Below are 19,185 nucleotides of genomic sequence, written 5' to 3' on the forward strand. Positions count from 1 at the left end.
CTGTTCTCTGCCCTTTCCCTCACCCCCCAGCCTGCGGTGTCAGCCCTCCCACACACCTCGCATCCTCCCGGAGCAAAGAGCCACCCTGCAAAGGAGCAGAGCCCGCGAGGGACGGCTACTCACTTTCCTAGGAGCAGCGTGGCTTTCTTTTCCACCTCGCCTGGGGGACACAGCATGCTGTCATCTTGCACGGGGAAAGGAAAACTACAAGGCAAACAGCAGAGAGGGTGATTTCGAATGCTCGAACGGCCGTGCTTTCGTTCCCATGGCTGGCACGCGAGAGGGAGAATGTCACTGCCAGAGGGTACCTAAGGCTTTGCCTCCCATGTCACCTCCAGGCCTGTGCCACTGCAGGCCATCTCAGTGGCCAGAGGAGCGGAGGCAGAGCCTGAGGGAATCTCAAAGCATCCAAGACTAATCATATGCCTAGTAGGTAACAGCGCCTCTCTCTCTAGTGTCTGCCATATGCTGAAAACCAGGCTCCCAAGCCCACCAGAGGGAGAAAGCAGCATGCAGAGACCAGAGACATCACTCAGGGAACGTCTAAACTACATCCCTTTATCGAAAAGGGGAAGTAAATTAGACGTATCGAAATTGTTAATGAAGCCAGGTTTTGAATTTCCCGCGCTTCATTTACATAATGGTGGCCGCGGATTTTTTTTTCATTTTTTTGAGGGTTACAGGATCTTTTGAAACGGCCCATTTCTGTCTAAAGATCCCTGTCTTGACTGCGGGTCCCCCCCCCCCCCCAAAAAGCGGCTTTTCGAAAAAAAGCTGCAGCTGCCATTATGCAAATGAAGCACGGGAAATTCAAATCTTGGCTTCATTTACAATTTCGATATGTCTAATTTACATCCCTTTTTCGATAAAGGGATGTAGTTTAGACGTACCCTCACACCTTCAGCTAGGAACGCTGCCTGGCCCTCTCAGCTTCTCCTTTACCCCTTCGGGTGTGTGGGCAGCTAGGAAAAACATTCTTCAGTCCCATTACTACACCTAGGCTCCCCCGATGTCTACCTCGACCCGCTAACACTTGTTTAAGACTGCAAACCGACTTCTCCAGGATTTGGCCTCACTTAAGTTGCCAGGTATTTACCCTTTACTGAAGACAAAGCTCAGATGCTTCATCTAAATCCCAGATTTTGCAGGATCATCCCAATTTCCCTTTGGAGGAAAGCACTCATCCCCCCCAAATCATTTTAAGCTGGGCCCTCCCGCATTGCCATTACAAGACAGCACTTACTGGCGTCCTTTGCCTGCTGTGCTGTTACATTAGAATTGTGTTTATCCTGTCGAATGAACTGACAAGGTGCATTTCTCCAGCTGATCAAGACTAGATGGGCCTCCCTCTTATCCAGCCAGAGGCAGAGTCATTTAACTCCCAGCCTCCAGCTCTGCACTGTTCCTGAGATGGAGGGCATAGCCTCTCCCCACACCTTGTCTTAATGTCAGAGAGACTGAGTCCCAAACCATCAGGAAGGGGGTGTGGGAGAAAAGCCTCTTGCCCCTACAGAAACGTTAAGAAATACACTCACAGATGTAAGTACCTTTCTTCCCGGGATATGGAGTACCACGCCATCCCCAGAACTAGTGCCAGCCCTGCAAGGATCTTCCATCCTACACCGGGGAGAGACAAGGAGAAGGTTGTAAGGCTGGGAATGTAGAGCTGCCGCTGCCTCACCACATGCAGGAAAGAAATTCATCTCAGGCACTGCACCTGTGCCCAGCAGGGAACCAGATTCAGGGTCCCCACTTGGTGTTCCTGGCAGAAATTGGGAATGTTCATGCCCAGGAAGAAGCTGGGGAAATAAGTAACATCGCTCAGTGGACGACCGGGGAGGGATAACCTGAGGGTTGCCTGTTCTGTTCTTTGCTCACTGCAGCAAGTGCTGCATCCTGGCTGGTTTTAAAAGCCGTTGGAAAGTGGAATCTGCATCATTCCTTGCAGAGACAGCCCCCAGTCCCGCACACGTAACCCCGAGGAGATCACCCCGAGGATCAGACTCAGCTTTCCACTGGTTAAGCTGAGCCCATTACTCCCTCTGGAGCTAAATCTACCCAGCCACCCTAAACAATGTGCTTGCCCGCCTCACTTGTAGACTGCTGACCTGTCCCTGCATCGCAGAGCTCTACAAGCCTCTGGCCCAGCCTGCTCTTACTTCGGGCTCAGTAAAAGCAATACGCATCCTGCCCCCGATCCAACAAAGCCCACACTTAACAGAGCAGTGGTCACAAATCGGAATCGACCGGTACATCTTGGAGCCTCTGGCAGGTGATCCTCACTGGTTTGGCCAAGAGGCTGCCAAATGCCGGCACTTCAGCTGCCCCTTCCCCCCACTGCTGCGCATCTCCTGGCCTTTGCCTTGGAGCAGCCTCCCTCTCTTTCTCCCCCCTGCCCCCCAGCCTCCTGCTTTCTGTGCAGGACAGGGAAGGGAGAAGAGGGGTCAAAGTGCCCCCTCTTTCACCCTGTATCCTACCTCCACAGAGCAAGGGGGGGGGGAGACAACAGGGCTTGGGATGCAGTTTGCTGGCTGCTTTCAGGAATGGTGCAGGGCCAGGGCAAGGGGTGAGCCTGCCTTAGCCCCACTGCACCTCCACCCAAGAGCCACCTGAGGTCAGCAGTGCCCAGACGGAGCCCACATCCTGAAACCCTACCCCAGTCATGAACCCCCTCTTGCATCCCAGGCTCCTGCCCCAGCCCCAAGCACCCCTGCATTCAAACACCCTCCCAGAGATGGCTCCTAGAACCCCCTCCGGCATCCCAACTGTCTGCCCCAAGCTCAGCTCAGAGCCCCTCTCACATTCCGAATCTCTTCACCCAAGACCACAGCCTGCGCCCCAATCCGCTGCCCCTGCCTGGTGAAAGTAAGGGAGGATGGAGGAGGGAGGGAGAATGGAGCGACCCGGGGCGGGATCTCAGAGAAGTGGCACAAAGGAGGTGGGGCAAGAGTATTTGGGTTTGAGGTAGATCTTGCATTGCACTTAAATTCAAAAAGCGAGCTCATGCTTGAAGGGACCACTGACTTACAACAGGTGATTAGCTGCAACAAAGCCAACAGCATCACACGTGCTCAAATGTAAACCCAGATTGGGGCTTTTGCTGGATCAGGGCCAGAACTTGCAGGATCAACCCACTACATTGGTGTAAATCAGAAATAACTTCGATGTCTTCTATGCAGAACTTTTAACAGGGGGTAAAACGGGTGTAACAAGAGAATCACGGGATTTCACTTCTGGCTGGAGTTTGCAATATGCCCCAAGGATGAATCCTGTGACCTGTTTGCTCCCTCTTCAAGACCATAACTAGAGACATTAATTTAAATCAGCTCCAACCCCGATCTCCCTGCCAGAGACTTCCCCACCAGCTCAATACACTGACTTTGGTTTACAACCTTTTAGCCAGGTCTCAATTCACAGGCAAAGCCCAGCAGCGTCAGAGCGATTTAAATTCATATATTGAATAAGGTGTCGTGGGGCTGGATGTCAAATGCTTTACTGGTGCGCAGACCATTTACCCTCTAGTGTCTCGGATATAACGCCAGTTCCAAGTCACCCTTGGAACGTACAGGGCCAGATTCATGCCAGGCCTAACTCACTCTTCCCTAAACTGTACACGTGAAGATACAGACATTCCAAAGGAAGAAGAGATGCAATTTCTGGGTGAAATTTTCTGCTAGTGTCAATGGATGCAGCATCACTGACTTTGGTCCATTTACGCTAGCAGGATATTTGCTCCCCTGGCAGTGGTTTCTCATGAAGGTTTCTACATGCATGTTAGCAATAAGACGGTGGTCAGGGAAGGTGTAGGACCCTTACTGAACGAGGGAGGTAACCCAGGGATGGATGATGTGCGAAAAGCTGCGTTTTGTGCCTCTGTCTTCACAGACGAGTTCACCTCCCAGACTGCTGCACCGGGCAGCACAGTATGGAAGGAGGTGGGCAGCCCTCAGTGGGGAAAGAACAGGTTAAGCACCATTTAGAAAAGCTGGACATACCCAAATCCATGGGGCCAGATCTAATGCATTCAAGGGTGCTGAGGGAGTTGGCTGATGTGATTGCAGAGCCATTGGCCATTATCTTTGAAAACTCGTGGAGATCAAGGGAGGTCCTGGAGGATTGGATATTAGGAATATCCTAGGTTAGATATTAGGAAAAACTATTTCCCTAGGAGGGTGGGGAAGCACTGGGATAGGTTATCTAGGGAGGGGGTGGAATCTCCATCCCTAGAGGTGTTTAAGTCCTGGCTTGACCAAACCCTGATTGAGTTGGGGTTGGTCCTGCTTTGGGCCAGGGGCTGGACTCGATGGCTCCTGAGGATTCCCACCCCAGGATTCTATGAACCCTGCTCTCTGCAGAGCAGCAGGGGTCCCCTTTTCTTGCTGTGCCTGTATGGAAAATCCAGCTGATCCTTTCTTTCGTATCATAGATTTCTAGGCCAGAAGGGACCATAATGATCCTCCTCCTGCACAACACCAGAAAGACCAGAAATGTCTTCCCTTGATTACTGCACCAAACCCAGTTCTAGAGGCTGAGCTGGAGCAGCATGTTAGAAAAAGACACCCAGCCTTGGTTTAAAGACTTCTGAGTATAATGGGAACCCCTCCACAGTCCTAGGTAAGTTGCTCCAGTGATTAATTGTATTCCATTCAAAGGTTTTCATCTGAGTTCTGCTCTGAACGTGTCTCGCTGCAGCTCACAGCCAACAACAGATCTCGTCATGTCTGCTAGAGTAGAGAGCCCTTGCGAAGCACGTTTCTCTCTATAACAGTGAGGTGATGCTAGTGGGATTTGAACTTTTGATTCCATGGGGTCTGGACAACCAGCAGCTTAGCCCGCCAAGTCCTCACCTCCCTCCTTCAGCTGGCACCATTATACTGCTCAGGAATCTGCCCTTCTGCAGGGGAAGCTGCCATCGTGTGAGGCCCGGCTCAAGCAGCATGTTACAGCGGTGTCACACACCGCGCTCTCTCCCGCTCTCGTTCTCATATGTAGAGACTTTTACCTTTAGGGGTTTTTTACTTTTGACATTTTTGAAACTAGAATAAAAGTCATTTAGGCCGCACGGGCCTGTTCACTAGTGTGTGGAAAAACAATGTTCACAATGGCAAAGACCAAGCCATATAAGATCACTCAGGCAAACTAAATTTCAGTGCAAGATGCAGCAATAGAGAGACCCATGTGCCTGATCCAACAGCAGGTGACAGGAGCCTGAAGGTTTGATCCTGCAATTTAGGGGGCTGAACTTTGCCATGCTTTGAAGTCAAACTGTGGCTAGAATACAGGACAAAGTCCCAGAACTATCATTGAGAGCATCAGCGCTTACACTAGAGAAGCCTGTTGATTCATCCAGCGACCGAGATAACATCACTCACATTATTCCGAGGGGGAGTAACACCAGAGGCCCAGGACCAGACTTGGGTTGGTGCAATAGGAGAAAAGAAGGCAAGCGCAGTGAAAGACACTAAAGGGGAACAGCAGTATGGAGACCAGAGTCTGCAGTGGCCCACCACGTGAAGGGAAACACCAGCCCAAGCAGCGTCCAGCATGAGAAACACACTGGAGAGACAGACGAAGGGGGGAGAGAGGAAGCTGTGCTGAGTCATGGGTATAATGACGGTGTGCACAGGCAGCCAGCTCTCATCAGCGGGTTCCCAGCAATGGCCCACCTGACTGGGGAAAGTGGACACAGGAACCACAGCGAGATCAGGAAAGATAAAGCAGCGGATGACTCATGGCTATCTGAGTCACAAGCAACAGCCCCAGAGAGCAGTGAGGTGCTCATGACCACCACCAAGGGAACTCGCACCTGAGTCAGGTTTACCCTTTCTGCGGAACAGACACTTCCTGCTCAGCAACTCGCACTCTGTGAATCAAAGCTCCCTGCCAGGTCCCTTAGCTGACGCTGACTCTTCTCTCTGGTGGCGCTAGTGACAAAGCTGAGCGGTTTAATCGACTTTGATCGATGTGCCTGCCCCATGCCCTGAGCAGCCCTTGTGTTTGCTCATCCGGAGTCACCCACCCGATCACAACCAGATCTGGGCTAAAGCACCCGGCCCCTGCTCAGCAACAGTCACAACAGTCTCCTAAGGCCCTAATAACAGCTGGGATCCACCAAGCACTTCCCCATTGCCTTCCATCTCCCCCACCTACCACCGGTTTGTATTTGCCCATCACTAGAACATGTAGGTACCAATACAGGGAGTGGAAGCGGAAGCAGGGACCTACCCAGACTACACACTACTCCAGTCGTGTACGGGTTATAGATTCGTAGGGGTGCAGTTTTTATTTCCCTTTTTTTTCCAGCCCTGCCCATTTTAGTCCGGTCTGAGGAGGAGGGAGATGGGAAAAAAGGGTCAGGTCAGATGCAGTGACAACTGTGCATGTCAACGTGTAGACAACGACATGATTAACCGATACGCCTGGTCTTCCTGGTTAATCCTGTCGACTACATGCATTCCCCCGCTTGTATTAGAGGCAGCAAGGGGGGGAGGGGGGAGGCGGTGCCTGTGGGGAGCTGGCTTAAAAGCACGGGATCCACCTGCCCCTCTCTATCCCCGTGCTGCTGCCTCTGACAGAAAGGCAACAGTGCGGAGAGTGAGGGAGGCAGACGGGAGCCGATATGTGTGAGGGGTGGCTCCGTGGGCCTGCCTGCCTTTCCCTTGCTGCCTCCTACAGAGATGGGGGGGCAGGCAGGAACTGGTGCTTGGGGGCCCCAGGCTCATTGCAGACAGAGGCTGCTCTGCCCTCTGCCTGCCTAGCTCGCTTCATAGCTTGGAATTCTCCGCAGCCCAATAGTGGGGGCAGATGCCCCAGGCCCCAGCCTGCTCCTGCTTATTCCATTGACTACCTGATCAGTCCATAAGGGGGGCACAAGCTATCTCACTGGGCTTCTCCCTTTGAAATGTACAAGAGTCGCGGCGGCTCTTGTACATTTCAAAAGGAGAGGCACAGCAGTAGGGACCCCTCTGCTTCCCCTGCCTCCCACAAGGCAGTGCTAGTGGGAACCAAATTTTAAGCCGGCTCCCCCTCTGCCCCTCCTTGCTACCTTTCTCTGATAGAGGCAGCAAGGGCAGAGGAGGAAGCAACTAGTCGAGTGACTACTCGACTATCTAAGCTTATGCTTATCGGGTGGTTGACTAGTCGCTTCCATCCCTAGTTCCAACCCTGCTCTTGACTCCTGATTCTGGCTCTGACCCCTGAAGCCAGCCGGCCTCATCTTCATTTCTGACATGCACCTTGACCTGTCCCCAGTGTGTGTGTGTGTATGGGGGGGGTCCCCCTCGTGCCACCAGTCAGTATTAGCTTTAAACACGGTTCCGTACATGAATCATCTGTGACCCTCCAAACCCCGTGGCAGGGAAAGAACGCCAAGTGACGAGGACTTACGGGACTTGTTGATCATTTTTATCAGCAGGTGAGGCACCACCCGGTGGCTATTGCTCTCATCGCGGCCACTGCTGGTCACCTAGAGGGGAAAGGAACACGCTTTGAGTCGCCCCGGCCAGGCAGAACATCTGGTCCCCCTGCACACATCTCTGCCCCTCCACTCAGCCTGGCACTAGAAGTCATGCCTGCTGGCAATCAGTGCCATCGAAGCCACTGCATTAGTGTGGCCTGGTGACAGTGATGCAAGCAGTTAAGCACAGATGCTGATCCCAGACAGTATCCAGAAACACACTCAGGTATTCAAAAGCGGCTCGGTGAATTAGCAGATAAGTTACTATTGAAAAGGAGGCTTTGAAGATTCCTTTGCAGAGATTACCGATAGGTGTTTACATTATGCGTGCCGCTCAGCAAGGAAAAAAAAGTCAAAACCACTAGAATTTCTGTTTGTATTAAGGTTTTGTTCCATGTGAATGAAATGTATTAAGGCGGCAGAAATAGGACTTCAGATGTCTTGTGTATCAGCTTCTCTTTCCAAAAAAGCAGGTATAGTTCCCAAATGTTAAATGCCATGAAAATCCTAAGGGTCAATGGCTAAGCACTTTCACAGAACTTACAAAAAAATAACTATACATCTGTGCTTTTAATGCACATTCACATAAAATTATGTTTACGCAGCTGCATATTATTCCAGGAGGTACTGTAGATCAAGACTAATAACCGTGCTTCCCTTCCCCTGGAATCCCTGATGCATACTGCTGCTAAACATTGATTACTCATTAGGGTCGGAATTAAAAATGTGAAGAGTCGTAAGTTCAGGCTGCACTGGGGAAAGTTTTCCCCGCTGAAGAGTTCTCTCCATGTTGCTACCAAAATAAATTACCCAAAGTAGCCCAACTTTTCTTTTTCCTAACTTTGCAGGATGGGGCATGCATAGCAATTGGCAACCTTAATTTTCAATTCGCCTTTATTAAAAAACAATCTGGTACCTGCACGCACGTCAAGTGAAGGAAAGCGACCACCCAGGCTGTCTGCCTCTGGGTCTGCACCAAGCAGCACATGTGTTTTGCAGCTCCTGACCAAGCGGACAGCTGCAATGCTGACATCACCAAGAAGCTGAGCAGAGCGGGCGGAACAGGCAGGTATTAAAGCTGTGTGCCTCATGACCGATTCCGTATCCTTGAAAATAATCGGATTCCTTTGATCCACGTGGAAGGAGGCAGCCCCCGGCCCCAAAGGGCTCCAAGATTTGCCTTTGCTGCCCTGCTCCCTCATCTGGTCTTGTGCATTTTCCAAAGATTTCTGCTCTTGCAGCTGCCTGAGTTCCCAAATACCTCTGCTCCGGAAGACGCCGCCCTCGGACGCACCAGGTGACTGCACCATGGTGGAAGATCTCAGGGGAAAGGTTTGAAACCACATTCCTAATTACCACTTTGTGGGAGGGATGTAAGCGACTAGCCGACTACCTGATAAGCATAAGCTTATTGGATAGTTGAGTAGTCACTCAACTAGTCGCTCCTATCAAAGAGAGGCAGCAAGGGGGGGAGGCAGGAGCCGGTGCTGGGGGGAGCTGGCTTAAAAGTTGGCTCCCCCCAGCACCGTCTCTGCGGGAGGCAGAGGCATCCCTACTGCTACGCCTGTCCCTTTGAAATGTACAAGAGCCACCCGCGGCTCATATACATTTCAAAGGCAGAGGCACAGCGGGAGAGCAAGTGCCCTCCCTATTGACTCCTCGAGTAGTCGTTGGAAATTCTGTCGACTACTCGATTCTTTGATTAATCGAAATTTAACATCCCTACTTTGTGGTTAATTAAGGAAATATAATGAGAAGTCCCTCCCTGCCCACATACAACACGTTTACTTTCGTCAGAGCCGGTGTCTGCAAGCTGAGTGAATTTCAACAGCTCAGTCACTTGGTTTAGTACTTTGGTTCTGAACAATTCCATCATCAAGTCATGTTTCCTAGAAACCTGAAGGATCCCTGTGGAGGCAGACACCCCTCTGGAGCAGCAAGGAAGGGTGCCAGCAAACCGGGCCAGGACACTCTGCCAGAACGGCCTTGGCTTCAGGCATCTGTCCTGCTGCTCCTTAGCCATGGCCCAGACAAACGTCAGAGCAGTCTCACATCCCTGAACATCCCCAAACACTGCCAAGGCAACAGGAGTCAGTGCCGAGCCCTCTTCAGAGCCTCAGCAGACACGGGGATTTATTCCTTTGCTAAGGGAACGTAAGAGCCTGTGAACAAAAGACCAAAGCTCCAGCAGCGGCAGAGAAGAGCGACCAGAGAGCATTAACTCGCAGTCACTTCCAGCGTGGGCCCCATCTGGAAAGCCACCTCTCATTAGCAATCGCTTGAGCCTTTCGCAATCTGGCCACCCGCCGGGCTGCCCAAGTCTTCGATAAAGACAGAGAAGTAACCAAGGACCCGGGGTGACCTTACCAAGTGCAGGGGACTGAGTGGGCAGGATCCACCTACTCGACCATAGCCGATAACACCTACTTAATGCTCCACAGCACAGCCCCAGACCGACACTGCAGATAAATATGCCTGGGAGGAAGATTCCCTCCTCGCGGCCCACCTTGGACAGCAGTTTAACTCCAGCAATTTTCACCATCTGACTCTCCTCACTTCCCGGGGAGACTACACGGACTCCAAGGCCAGAAGGGCACATGGTAGCTGTCCAAGCCTGAGAAAAGAACACACCGTTCCCCAGGACTGGAACCCATGTCTGCCAGCACCAACAGCTGCAGCCTTACTCCTGTGCCACCGCGTCACCGCATTCAGCAGTGTGCACCTGGACCACACCAACAGGGGTGCCATTTAGGGGGAACATTAAGGTGCTGTAATCTCCCCTAGAGTTTGATTGTTAGATGATCATAAAAACATTGCCCGGTACTCCATCATAGCCTAAAACAATCCCTCCTCCACCAAACAGCCCCAGACCGTCTCTGCAGATAAATATGCCCTAGAAGAAGATTCCCACTCATGCTCGCTTTGGACAGCAATTTAACTCCAGGAAGCAAAGTGGTTTGCTCCCGGGGTCTGTACTGGGACCAACACTGTTCAACTTATTCATAAGTGATCTGGAAAAAGGGGTAAGCAGTGAGGTGGCAACATTTGCAGACGATACCAAATTACTCAAAAGAGTTAAGTCCAAAGCTGACTGCTAAGAGTTCCAAAGGGTCTCACAAAACTTGGTGACTGGGCAACACAAGGGAAGACAGAATTCAGTGTTCATAAATGCAACGTAATGCACATTGCTTTGTGCACATTATCATTGGGAAAGGAACAGACAGTAAGACAGAAAATATTCTATTGCTTCTATATAAAAAGTCCGGGTATGCCCACATCTTGAATACTGCATGCAGATCAGGCCGCTCCATCTGTCAAAAGATATATTGGATTTGGAAAAAGTCCAGAGAAGGGCAAGAGAAATGAGCAGAGGTAAGGAACAGCTTCCACATTACAAACACTGGGACTTTTCGGCTTGGAAAATAAATGACAGGGAGGGGAACATGTTACAGATTTAGAAAATCATGAATGGTGTGGAAAAATTGAATAAGGAAATATTATTTATTCCTTCACTAACACAACACAAGAATGTCATCCAATGAAACTGAAAGGCAGCAGATTTTAAACAAATAAATTAATTCTTCATGGGCAACCTGTGGAACTCCTTGTCGGGATGGTGGAAAGGCCCAAGCTAGGGATGTGAACGGGTAACTGGTTACCTGCTAAGCATTACCCTTACTGGGTGACACTTAGGGTAACTGGTTAACTGGAGCCTGGGAACAGCCCACTGCAGGGTGGCCTGGCAGCCCTGCGGGCCTGGGAGATGGCCAGGATTGGGGCTGAGAGGCCAGGCTGGCGCAGCCCCCAGCCACGGGAGGTGGGGAGCGGGGAGAGGAGCTGGGCTTGCTTCCCCAAAAATCAAGAGGGTTGGCTACCGTAGCGAGCAGGGGGCACTGCCCCCTAGTAAGCACAATTAAACTGTAAAACAAATGAACAAAGGAACTGGAGTCCTAGATGAAAGGAATCTGCTGAGCACACACACCGAGCATGGGAATAAGAAGTGAAAATTAACTAATTGTGTTGACACTGTTGATGTAACCATGATGGTCCCAGGATGTGACACACCTCAGGTGGATGAGGAAATAGCTTTTATTGACTCAACTTCTGCTGGTAAAAGATACCAGCTTTTCTTTGCCATGTTACAAAGCACGTCTCTCTTGCCAACCCAAGTTGGGCCAATAAAAGATATTACCTCATGTACAAAATATAGGAACATAGGACTGAAAGGAGCCTCTAGGATCATCAAGTCCAGTCCCCTGCCCTCTCAGGCCACCCCCTCAAACAATCCCCTTCATAAATACAGCCTGCTTCAACTTAATACCAGCCTGGTCTGCTGCCCTCGCTGTTCCTAGAGGGAAACTGTGCCAGAGCCTCCTTTCTCTGATGGTTAGAAACCTGCCTCTAATTTCCAGCCTCAGTTTACTCAGGGTCCCTTTAGCCCCATTTGTTCTTGGGCCAGCAGCGTTCATCTTCAGTAGCTCGTGTGCCTGGCTGGTGTACGCCCCTGATGAATTTCTGGTGAACAATGAGATTCCCTTTGTGCATGTTTAGAAAAGTCCAGCTTCGTAGCTTCCTTTCATGAGACGGGCTCTCCACTCTCCTGACCTACCTGGCAGCCCTCAGCTGCACCTGTTCCAGTTTGAATTCATCTTTCTTGAACATGGGTGGCCAGAACTGCAGCCAGTATTCCAGATGAGATCTCACCTGTGCCTCTTACAATGGCATGATTATTTCCCTGTTTCTACTGGAAATCCCTCTCCAGACACATCCTGGGACCACATTTACCTTTTTTCATGCATTGGTAGCTCACTGCCACCGACACCCACTGGAGTGGCCATCTGAACTGGGGATCTAAATTCTATTCCCGGCTTGCGGGGGAACCTCAAGGAAGTCACCTCCCATGGATGTAAAATGGGGGGATAATTCTGACTTGCTTTGACAGCCCAGAGTGAGAAGGGCAGAGGGTTAACAACAAACAAGGAAGGGGAGACAAGTAGAGCAGAAGTTGGAAGAGCAGCACATCGCATCTCAGCGTTTTCTACAGCACCCATCCAGTGCCATCTTCTAGCAGCTGATCCTCATCAGAAGTGGGCCTCATCCTCCTTGATTGGATCCACCTCGTCATCTCCAGCCTGATCCTGGCCTGCATATTTATACCTGCCTCTGGAAATTTCCAATACATGCATCTGACGAAGTGGGTCTTTGCCCACGAAAGCTTATGCTCCTGCACTTCAGTTAGTCTATAAGGTGCCACAGGACTCCTCGTCGCTTTTGCAGATTCAGACTAACATGGCTACCCCTCTGATACCTCACACTTCTTAAAAGATACCTTTTTGTCCCTCACTGCTTCTTTTATATGGTGGTTAAGCCACGGTGACACTTTTTTAGGTCTCTTGCTATGTATTTTTTAATTTGGGGTATACATTTAAGTTGGGCCTCTATTATGGTGTCTTTAAAAAGTTTCCATGCAGATTGCAGGGATTTGGCTCTAGTCACTGTGCCTTTTAATTTCTGTTTAACTAACCTCCTCATTTTTGTGTAATTCCCCTTTTTGAAATTAAATGCCAGGGTGCTGGACTGCTGAGGTGTTCTTCCCACCACAGGAATGTTGAATGTTATTATATTATGGTCACTATTCCCAAGCGGTCCTGTAACGGTTATTTCCTGGACCTGATCCTGCACTCCACTCAGGACTAAATCGAGAATTGCCTCTCCCCTTGTGGGTTCCTGCACCAGCTGCTCCAAGAAGCAGTCATTTAAGCCATTGAGAAATTTTATCTCCGCTTCTCTTCCTGAGGTGACATGGATCCAGTCAATATGGGGGTAATTAAAATCCCCCATTATTGTAGAGTTCTCTATTTTGGTAGCCTCTCTAATCTCCCTCAGCATTTCAATGTCAGTATCGCTGTCCTGGTCAGGTGGTTGGTAATATATCCCTACTGCTAATTTCTTATTATTGGAGCATGGAATTACTATCCATAGAGATTCTATGGAACATGTTGATTCACTTAATATTTTTATTTCGTTTGATTCTACATTCTCTTTCACATACAGTGCCACTCCGCCACCCACCCGGCCTGCTCTATCCTTTCGATATATTTTATATCCTGGTATGATTGTGTCCCACAGATTTTCCTCATTCCACCAGGTTTCGGTGATGCCTATTATGTCAATCTCCTCATTTAATACGAGGTACTCCAGTTCACCCATCTTATTAGTCAGACTCCAAGCATTTGTGTACAAGCACTTTAAAAATTTGCCACTGCTTATTTGTCTGCCCTTCCCTGATGCATTGGATTCCTTTGTATGCGGTTGTTTGTCTGCTCTGGCCCATGGTTTGCCCTCTCCCCTCCTCTCTTTCTGACTACAGCTTAGAGAATTTCTATCAATGGATTCTCCTCTAAGAAAAGTCTCCCTCCGATTTACATGCATCTCCGCACCAATCGGCTTTCCCCCATCTCTTAGTTTAAAAACTGCTCTATGGCCTTTTTAATGTTTAGTGCCAGCAGTCTGGTTCCACCCTGGTTTAGGTGGAGCCTATCCTTCCTGTATAGGCTCCCCCTCTCCCAGAAGTGTCCCCAGTTCCTAATAAATCTAAACCCCTCTTCCCTACACCATCGTCTCATCCACGCATTGAGACTCCGAAGCTCCGCCTGCCTACCTGGCTCTGCGCGTGGAACTGGAAGCATTTCCGAGAATGCCACCATAGAGGTCCTGGATTTCAGTCTCTTTCCTAGCAGCCTAAATTTGGCCTCCAGGACATCTCTCCTACCCTTCCCTATGTCATTGGTGCCTACATGTACCACAACCACCGGCTCCTCCCCAGCACTACACATAAGTCTATCTAGATGCCTCGAGAGATCCGCAACATTCGCACCAGGCAGGCAAGTGACCATACGGTTCTCCCAGTCATCACAAACCCAACTATATATGTTTCTAACGATCGAATCACCCACTACTAACACCTGCCTCTTCCTAACTGGCATTCCCTCTCCCTCAGAGGTATCCTCAGTGAGAGAGGATACCGCAACATCCTCTGGGAGGAGGGTCCCAACTACGGGATGGTTTCCCTCTGCTCCCATTGAATGCTCTGTTCCCTTGAGACTTTCATCCTCCTTAAGAGCACTGGGGCTCTCAGACTGGAGGTGGGACAGTACTACAGTGTCCCGGAAAGTCTCATCAACATAGCTCTCTACCTCCCTTAGCTCCTCCAGTTCAGCCACCCTGGCCTCCAAAGCCCGAACTCGGACTCTGAGGGTCAGGAGCTCCTTGCAATGGGTGCACACATACGCCACCCGCCCACAGAGCAGGTAATCATACATGTTACACTCGACGCAATAAACAGGATAGCCCCCACTCTGCTGCTGGGCTTCTGTCTCCATTTTTCTAATGAATAAGTTTAAGTATAAACTGGGATTCTGGAATATAGATTATTCTAAGAGTTATGTTTTAAAGAAGGTCAGAAGTCACTAGTGCCCTTTAACCTCCCCCTCTAAACTCCCTCTCCAAACTCTCCTGTTAGCTGTTCCTGTTCACAAGCTCCCCGGTCGCTGAGTCACAGGCTTATATAGCTCTGGTAGCCCCTCCCCCTGACTGAGGCTCAGCCAATTAACAGAGGCTTCTAGATTTCAAACCTTTTAGAAGCTCCTTCAAACAAACAAACAAACAAACCAAACAGAAGCTCAGCACACAGCAAATAACTCCCCCACACACAAACACACACTCCAGACAGCCACTTACCACAAGGGTCCCATTTTTACTCCTCTTTTACCTGGAGAACTCCCTCTCCAAACTTTCCTGTTAGCTGTTCCTGGTCGCAAGCTCCCTGGTCGCTGACTCTCAGGCTTATATAGCTCCGGTAGCCCCTCCCCCTGACTGAGGCTCAGCCAATTAACAGAGGCTTCTAGATTTCAAACCTTTCAGAAGCTCCACAAGAGTCCCGTTTTTACTCCTCTTTTACCTGGAGAACTCCCTCTCCAAACTCTCCTGTTAGCTGTTCCTGTTCGCAAGCTAAAACTGAATGTTTGACTCATAAGAGTATAGCTCTTGGAGTATACTACCAATCACCTGACCAGAATGGTGACGGTGATTATGAAATGCTCTAAGACATCAGAGAGGCAACAAAAACAAAGCACAATGATAATAGAGGGATTCGACTATTGAATGCAAAGATACAATTTCCAATACCACTAATCACTGTTTCTTTGGGCAGCTAGCCCTGAAACCCACATGGTGAGAGGCAGTTCTTGATTTAGTCTTATGTGGTGTACAGGCTCTGGTCCAACAGGTGAATATAGCTGAATCGCGAGGTAACAACAACCACAATTTAATTAAATTTAACAGCCTGATAGGGAGAAAAATACCAAAAGAAACCAACATAGTTCTTGAAGTGCTAAGTCAATAGGAGGAAGTTAGTTAACTGGAAATTAAAAAGAACACTCACAGGAATGCAATACCTGTAAGCTGCATGGAAACTAGTTACAAACATCACAACAGAGACTCAAATTAAAATGTATAGCATCTTAGAGCTGGAAGAGACCTCAGAGGGTCATCAAGTCCAACCCCATGCCCAAGGCAGGACCAATCCCAACTAAATCATCCCAGCCAGGGCTTTGTCAAGCCGAGACGTAAAAACTTCTAGGGATGGAGACTCCACCACATGAAATTAAAAAAATAGTAGAACCAGAACATGCCACCATGGCTAACAACAGTGTAAAAAGGAAGAGGCAAAAAGGAATCTTAAAATTGGAAATCAAATCCTATTGAGGAAAATAGAAAATAACAAACTCTGATAAGTCAAGTGTAAACATAATATTAGACAGGAGTCCAAAGAAGAATTTGCAATTAGAAAAAAAGACAAAAGCTAACAGGAAAAAAATTAACTACATCAGAAGCTCAGAAGCAGGAAGCTTTGCCAAACAATCAGTGGGAAACACAACCCATCCTAGTGCTTCACCACCCTCCTAGTGAAATAGTTTTTCCTAATATTCAACCTAGACCTCTCCCACTGTAACTTGAGACCATTGCTCCTTGTTCTGCCATCTGTCACCACTGAGAACAGCCTCTCTCCATCCTCTTTGGAGCCCCTCTTCAGGTAGTTGAAGGCTGCTCTCAAATCCCCCCTCACTCTTCTCTTCTGCAGACTAAATAAGCCCAAATCCCTCAGCTTCTCCTCGTAGGTCATGTGCTCCAGCCCCCGAATCATTTTTGTTGCCCTCTGCTGGACTTTCTCCTATGCTTCCACATCCTTCCTGTATCGCAGTGGGTAGAGGGGGAAGGTGCCCAGAATTGGATGCAATGCTCCAGATGTGGCCTTGCCAGTACCAAAGGGATCTCACAATACTGAGTGACTGGGCCACATAGTGGCAGATGAAATTCAGTTTTGATATATGAAAGTAATCCCCACTGGAAATTGCAATATCAACATATGCATACAAAATGATAGGGAGTAAATTAGCTACAAGAAAGAGATCTTGGAGTCATTGACCATGTCTACACTCGCGGCTTCTTGAGTCAGAAATATGCAAATGAGGCTAAGCATGGAATATTGCCGAGCCTCATTTGCATACCTAATGAGCTGCCATTTTTACAGAAGCGGCTCTTGCGCCAGAAGGAGTCATCTACACTGCCCCTTCTTGTGCAAGAAAACCCCTCTTGCGCAATGCCGTTAATCCTTAAAATAATTGGCGTAACGGCATTGCGCAAGAGGGGTTTTCTTGTGCAAGAAGGGGCAGTGCAGACAGCTCCTTCTGGCGTAAGAGGTTCTTCTGCAAAATGGCAGCTCATTAGGTATGCAAAAGAGGCTTGGCGATATTCCACGCTTAGCCTCATTTGCATATTTCTGACGCAAGAAGCCACAAGTGTAGACATGGCCATCATGGATCAACAACGAGAAGTCCTGTGGCACATTATAGACTAACAGATTTATTGGAGCATAAGCTTTCGTGGGCAAAGACCCACTTCGTCAGATGCCACAGGACTTCTCATTGTTTATGCAAATTCAGACTAACATGGCTACCCCTCTGATACTTGTCATCATGGATAGTTCTCTGACAACATTTGCTCGATATGAGGGAGCAGTCAAAACAGCAAACAGAAAGGTAGGAACCATTAGATAAGGGATAGCTATTTACTGCCTTATTATCGTAATATCTCTGTGTAAATTTGTGGTACACCCACATCTTGAATGTTGCCTGAAATTCCAGTTACACCATCACGAAAAAAAATATTAACATTGGAAAAGGTACAGGGAAGGAAAATCAACATGATTAGAGGATGGAATAGCTTCCATATGAGGATAGATTAATACGACTGGGACTGTTCAGCTTTCAAGAGAGATGACTAAGGAGGTATACGATAGAGGTCTATAGAATCATGAATGAATAGGGAAGTGACATAGCGGAGGAGATGATCCAGCTTAAAAGCTATGAAAATGTAGAACTGTATCCTTCACCCGCCTGAATCCCACAGTGCAGTGCTGTGGGTTGGGAAGGTGCCTGTGACAGAGAGGACTAGGCCAGTGGCCCCCTACTGGAGGCTTTGAGGCTCACCTATACCCCGCCCCCGAAAAGAGTAGTAGAGAAGTCCTCCAAGCTCCCTTGAGTGGCTGTGTGAGAAGCAGCCAATCAAGGCCTAGGAAGCTCGTATAAAGAGAGAGCTGCTGGGCCAGACGTAGGCAGTTCCTGCTGGAGCTGCCGGAGTGTGGATGGTGTGGCTGGCTGGCGGAGCGCTGCACAGGATGGTGCTGCCAGGAGCCAGAGAGAACAAGAGGGAGCTGGTGCCGGTGCTGGGACTCTATCTTGGCCAAGCCCTGAGGAAAGGGAAAAGACGGGGCAGGGTCATGGGGAAGTGACCCAGGGAATTTGAGCAGCAGTAGAACTTGAATGAACGGACACAATGGACAGCTGCTATTTACAGGGGTCCTGGCCCGGGGTCCAGAGTAGTGGGCAGGCCTGGGTCCCTCTCAAGTCCCCATTAGCCCCTGGGGGGAAGAGGACTGGAGACTGCGGCACCCCAGAGGAGGGAGCTCTGGGGCATTGCTCTATTCTGGAGCAGGAAGTGACAGAGTATGCCTGCAGGCACATGCACTCAGGCAAGGGGGCTCTTGCGAGAGGAGCGGGAACCCCATCACAGGACCCCAAAGCTCCTACCAATACTGTTGGGAACTATGGGATAGATGCTTCCAGTCTCCCTGCACGTAGGTACCTATTATAGCTCATGTTGTTGCTCTCCCATACTGCTCCCAGCAATCTCACCAGGTACCAGCAGGGCACAGTTATGGCATTTCATAGGTTCTGGCATTTAACTTTTAGGGTCCCGCCATTATTGGCTGCTCCTCTTGGCCCTTTGGGATTTAGCTGGCAGCAGGCCATTCCACAGTCCCCATTTTACAAGGCATGTAGAAGGCCAAGAGGCAGCCAGTCTGAGGAGCTTTGCCATTGGCGTCACTGGGTTCTGGGTCAGGCTCACTCTAAATACTCCCAGTCCCTCCACTGCCAGTGCCAGGCGGGGCTTGACCGTGGAGGTGGCTCGGGGGTTGCTGGCCATCCTGCGGGGTGGATCCTTCCGTCCAAAAGGAAACAGAGCGCTGGGAAACGCAGTGTTATGGCCTGGGATGTGGCGGAGAGCTGCACCTTTTCATCCTCTCTGCATGGCTCTTGTTTACAGCCCCCCCTTCCCGGCTGAGAAAAACCAAACACCTTGTTTAAAAATGCTGATAGAAGCAAAGC

General features: G+C 49.5%; 1 protein-coding gene across 28 annotated transcripts in view; it reads right to left on the minus strand.

Moving 5' to 3' along the window:
- The window catches only part of ST3GAL4 (ST3 beta-galactoside alpha-2,3-sialyltransferase 4), a 153,996-nt gene that overhangs the window by 14,700 nt on the left and 120,111 nt on the right, over nt 1-19,185 (minus strand). For 15 of the 28 annotated variants that reach the window (XM_006111250.5, XM_075909665.2, XM_014572782.4 and 12 more), the window contains 3 exons: nt 7,387-7,465; nt 1,536-1,617; nt 124-204 (listed from right to left, as the gene is read on the minus strand). In XM_006111250.5, the coding sequence (XP_006111312.2) occupies nt 124-204; nt 1,536-1,617; nt 7,387-7,465 (242 nt within the window). Of the gene's footprint in view, nt 1-123; nt 248-1,383; nt 1,474-1,535; nt 1,618-7,386; nt 7,466-19,185 lie in introns of all 28 variants that reach the window. The other 13 variants (XM_006111248.5, XM_014572735.4, XM_089773334.1 and 10 more) reach the window with 4 other exon arrangements.

Source organism: Pelodiscus sinensis, chromosome 25 (assembly GCF_052426305.1).
Source record: "Pelodiscus sinensis isolate ZL-2025 chromosome 25, ASM5242630v1, whole genome shotgun sequence".
Taxonomy (NCBI): Eukaryota; Metazoa; Chordata; order Testudines; family Trionychidae; genus Pelodiscus; species Pelodiscus sinensis.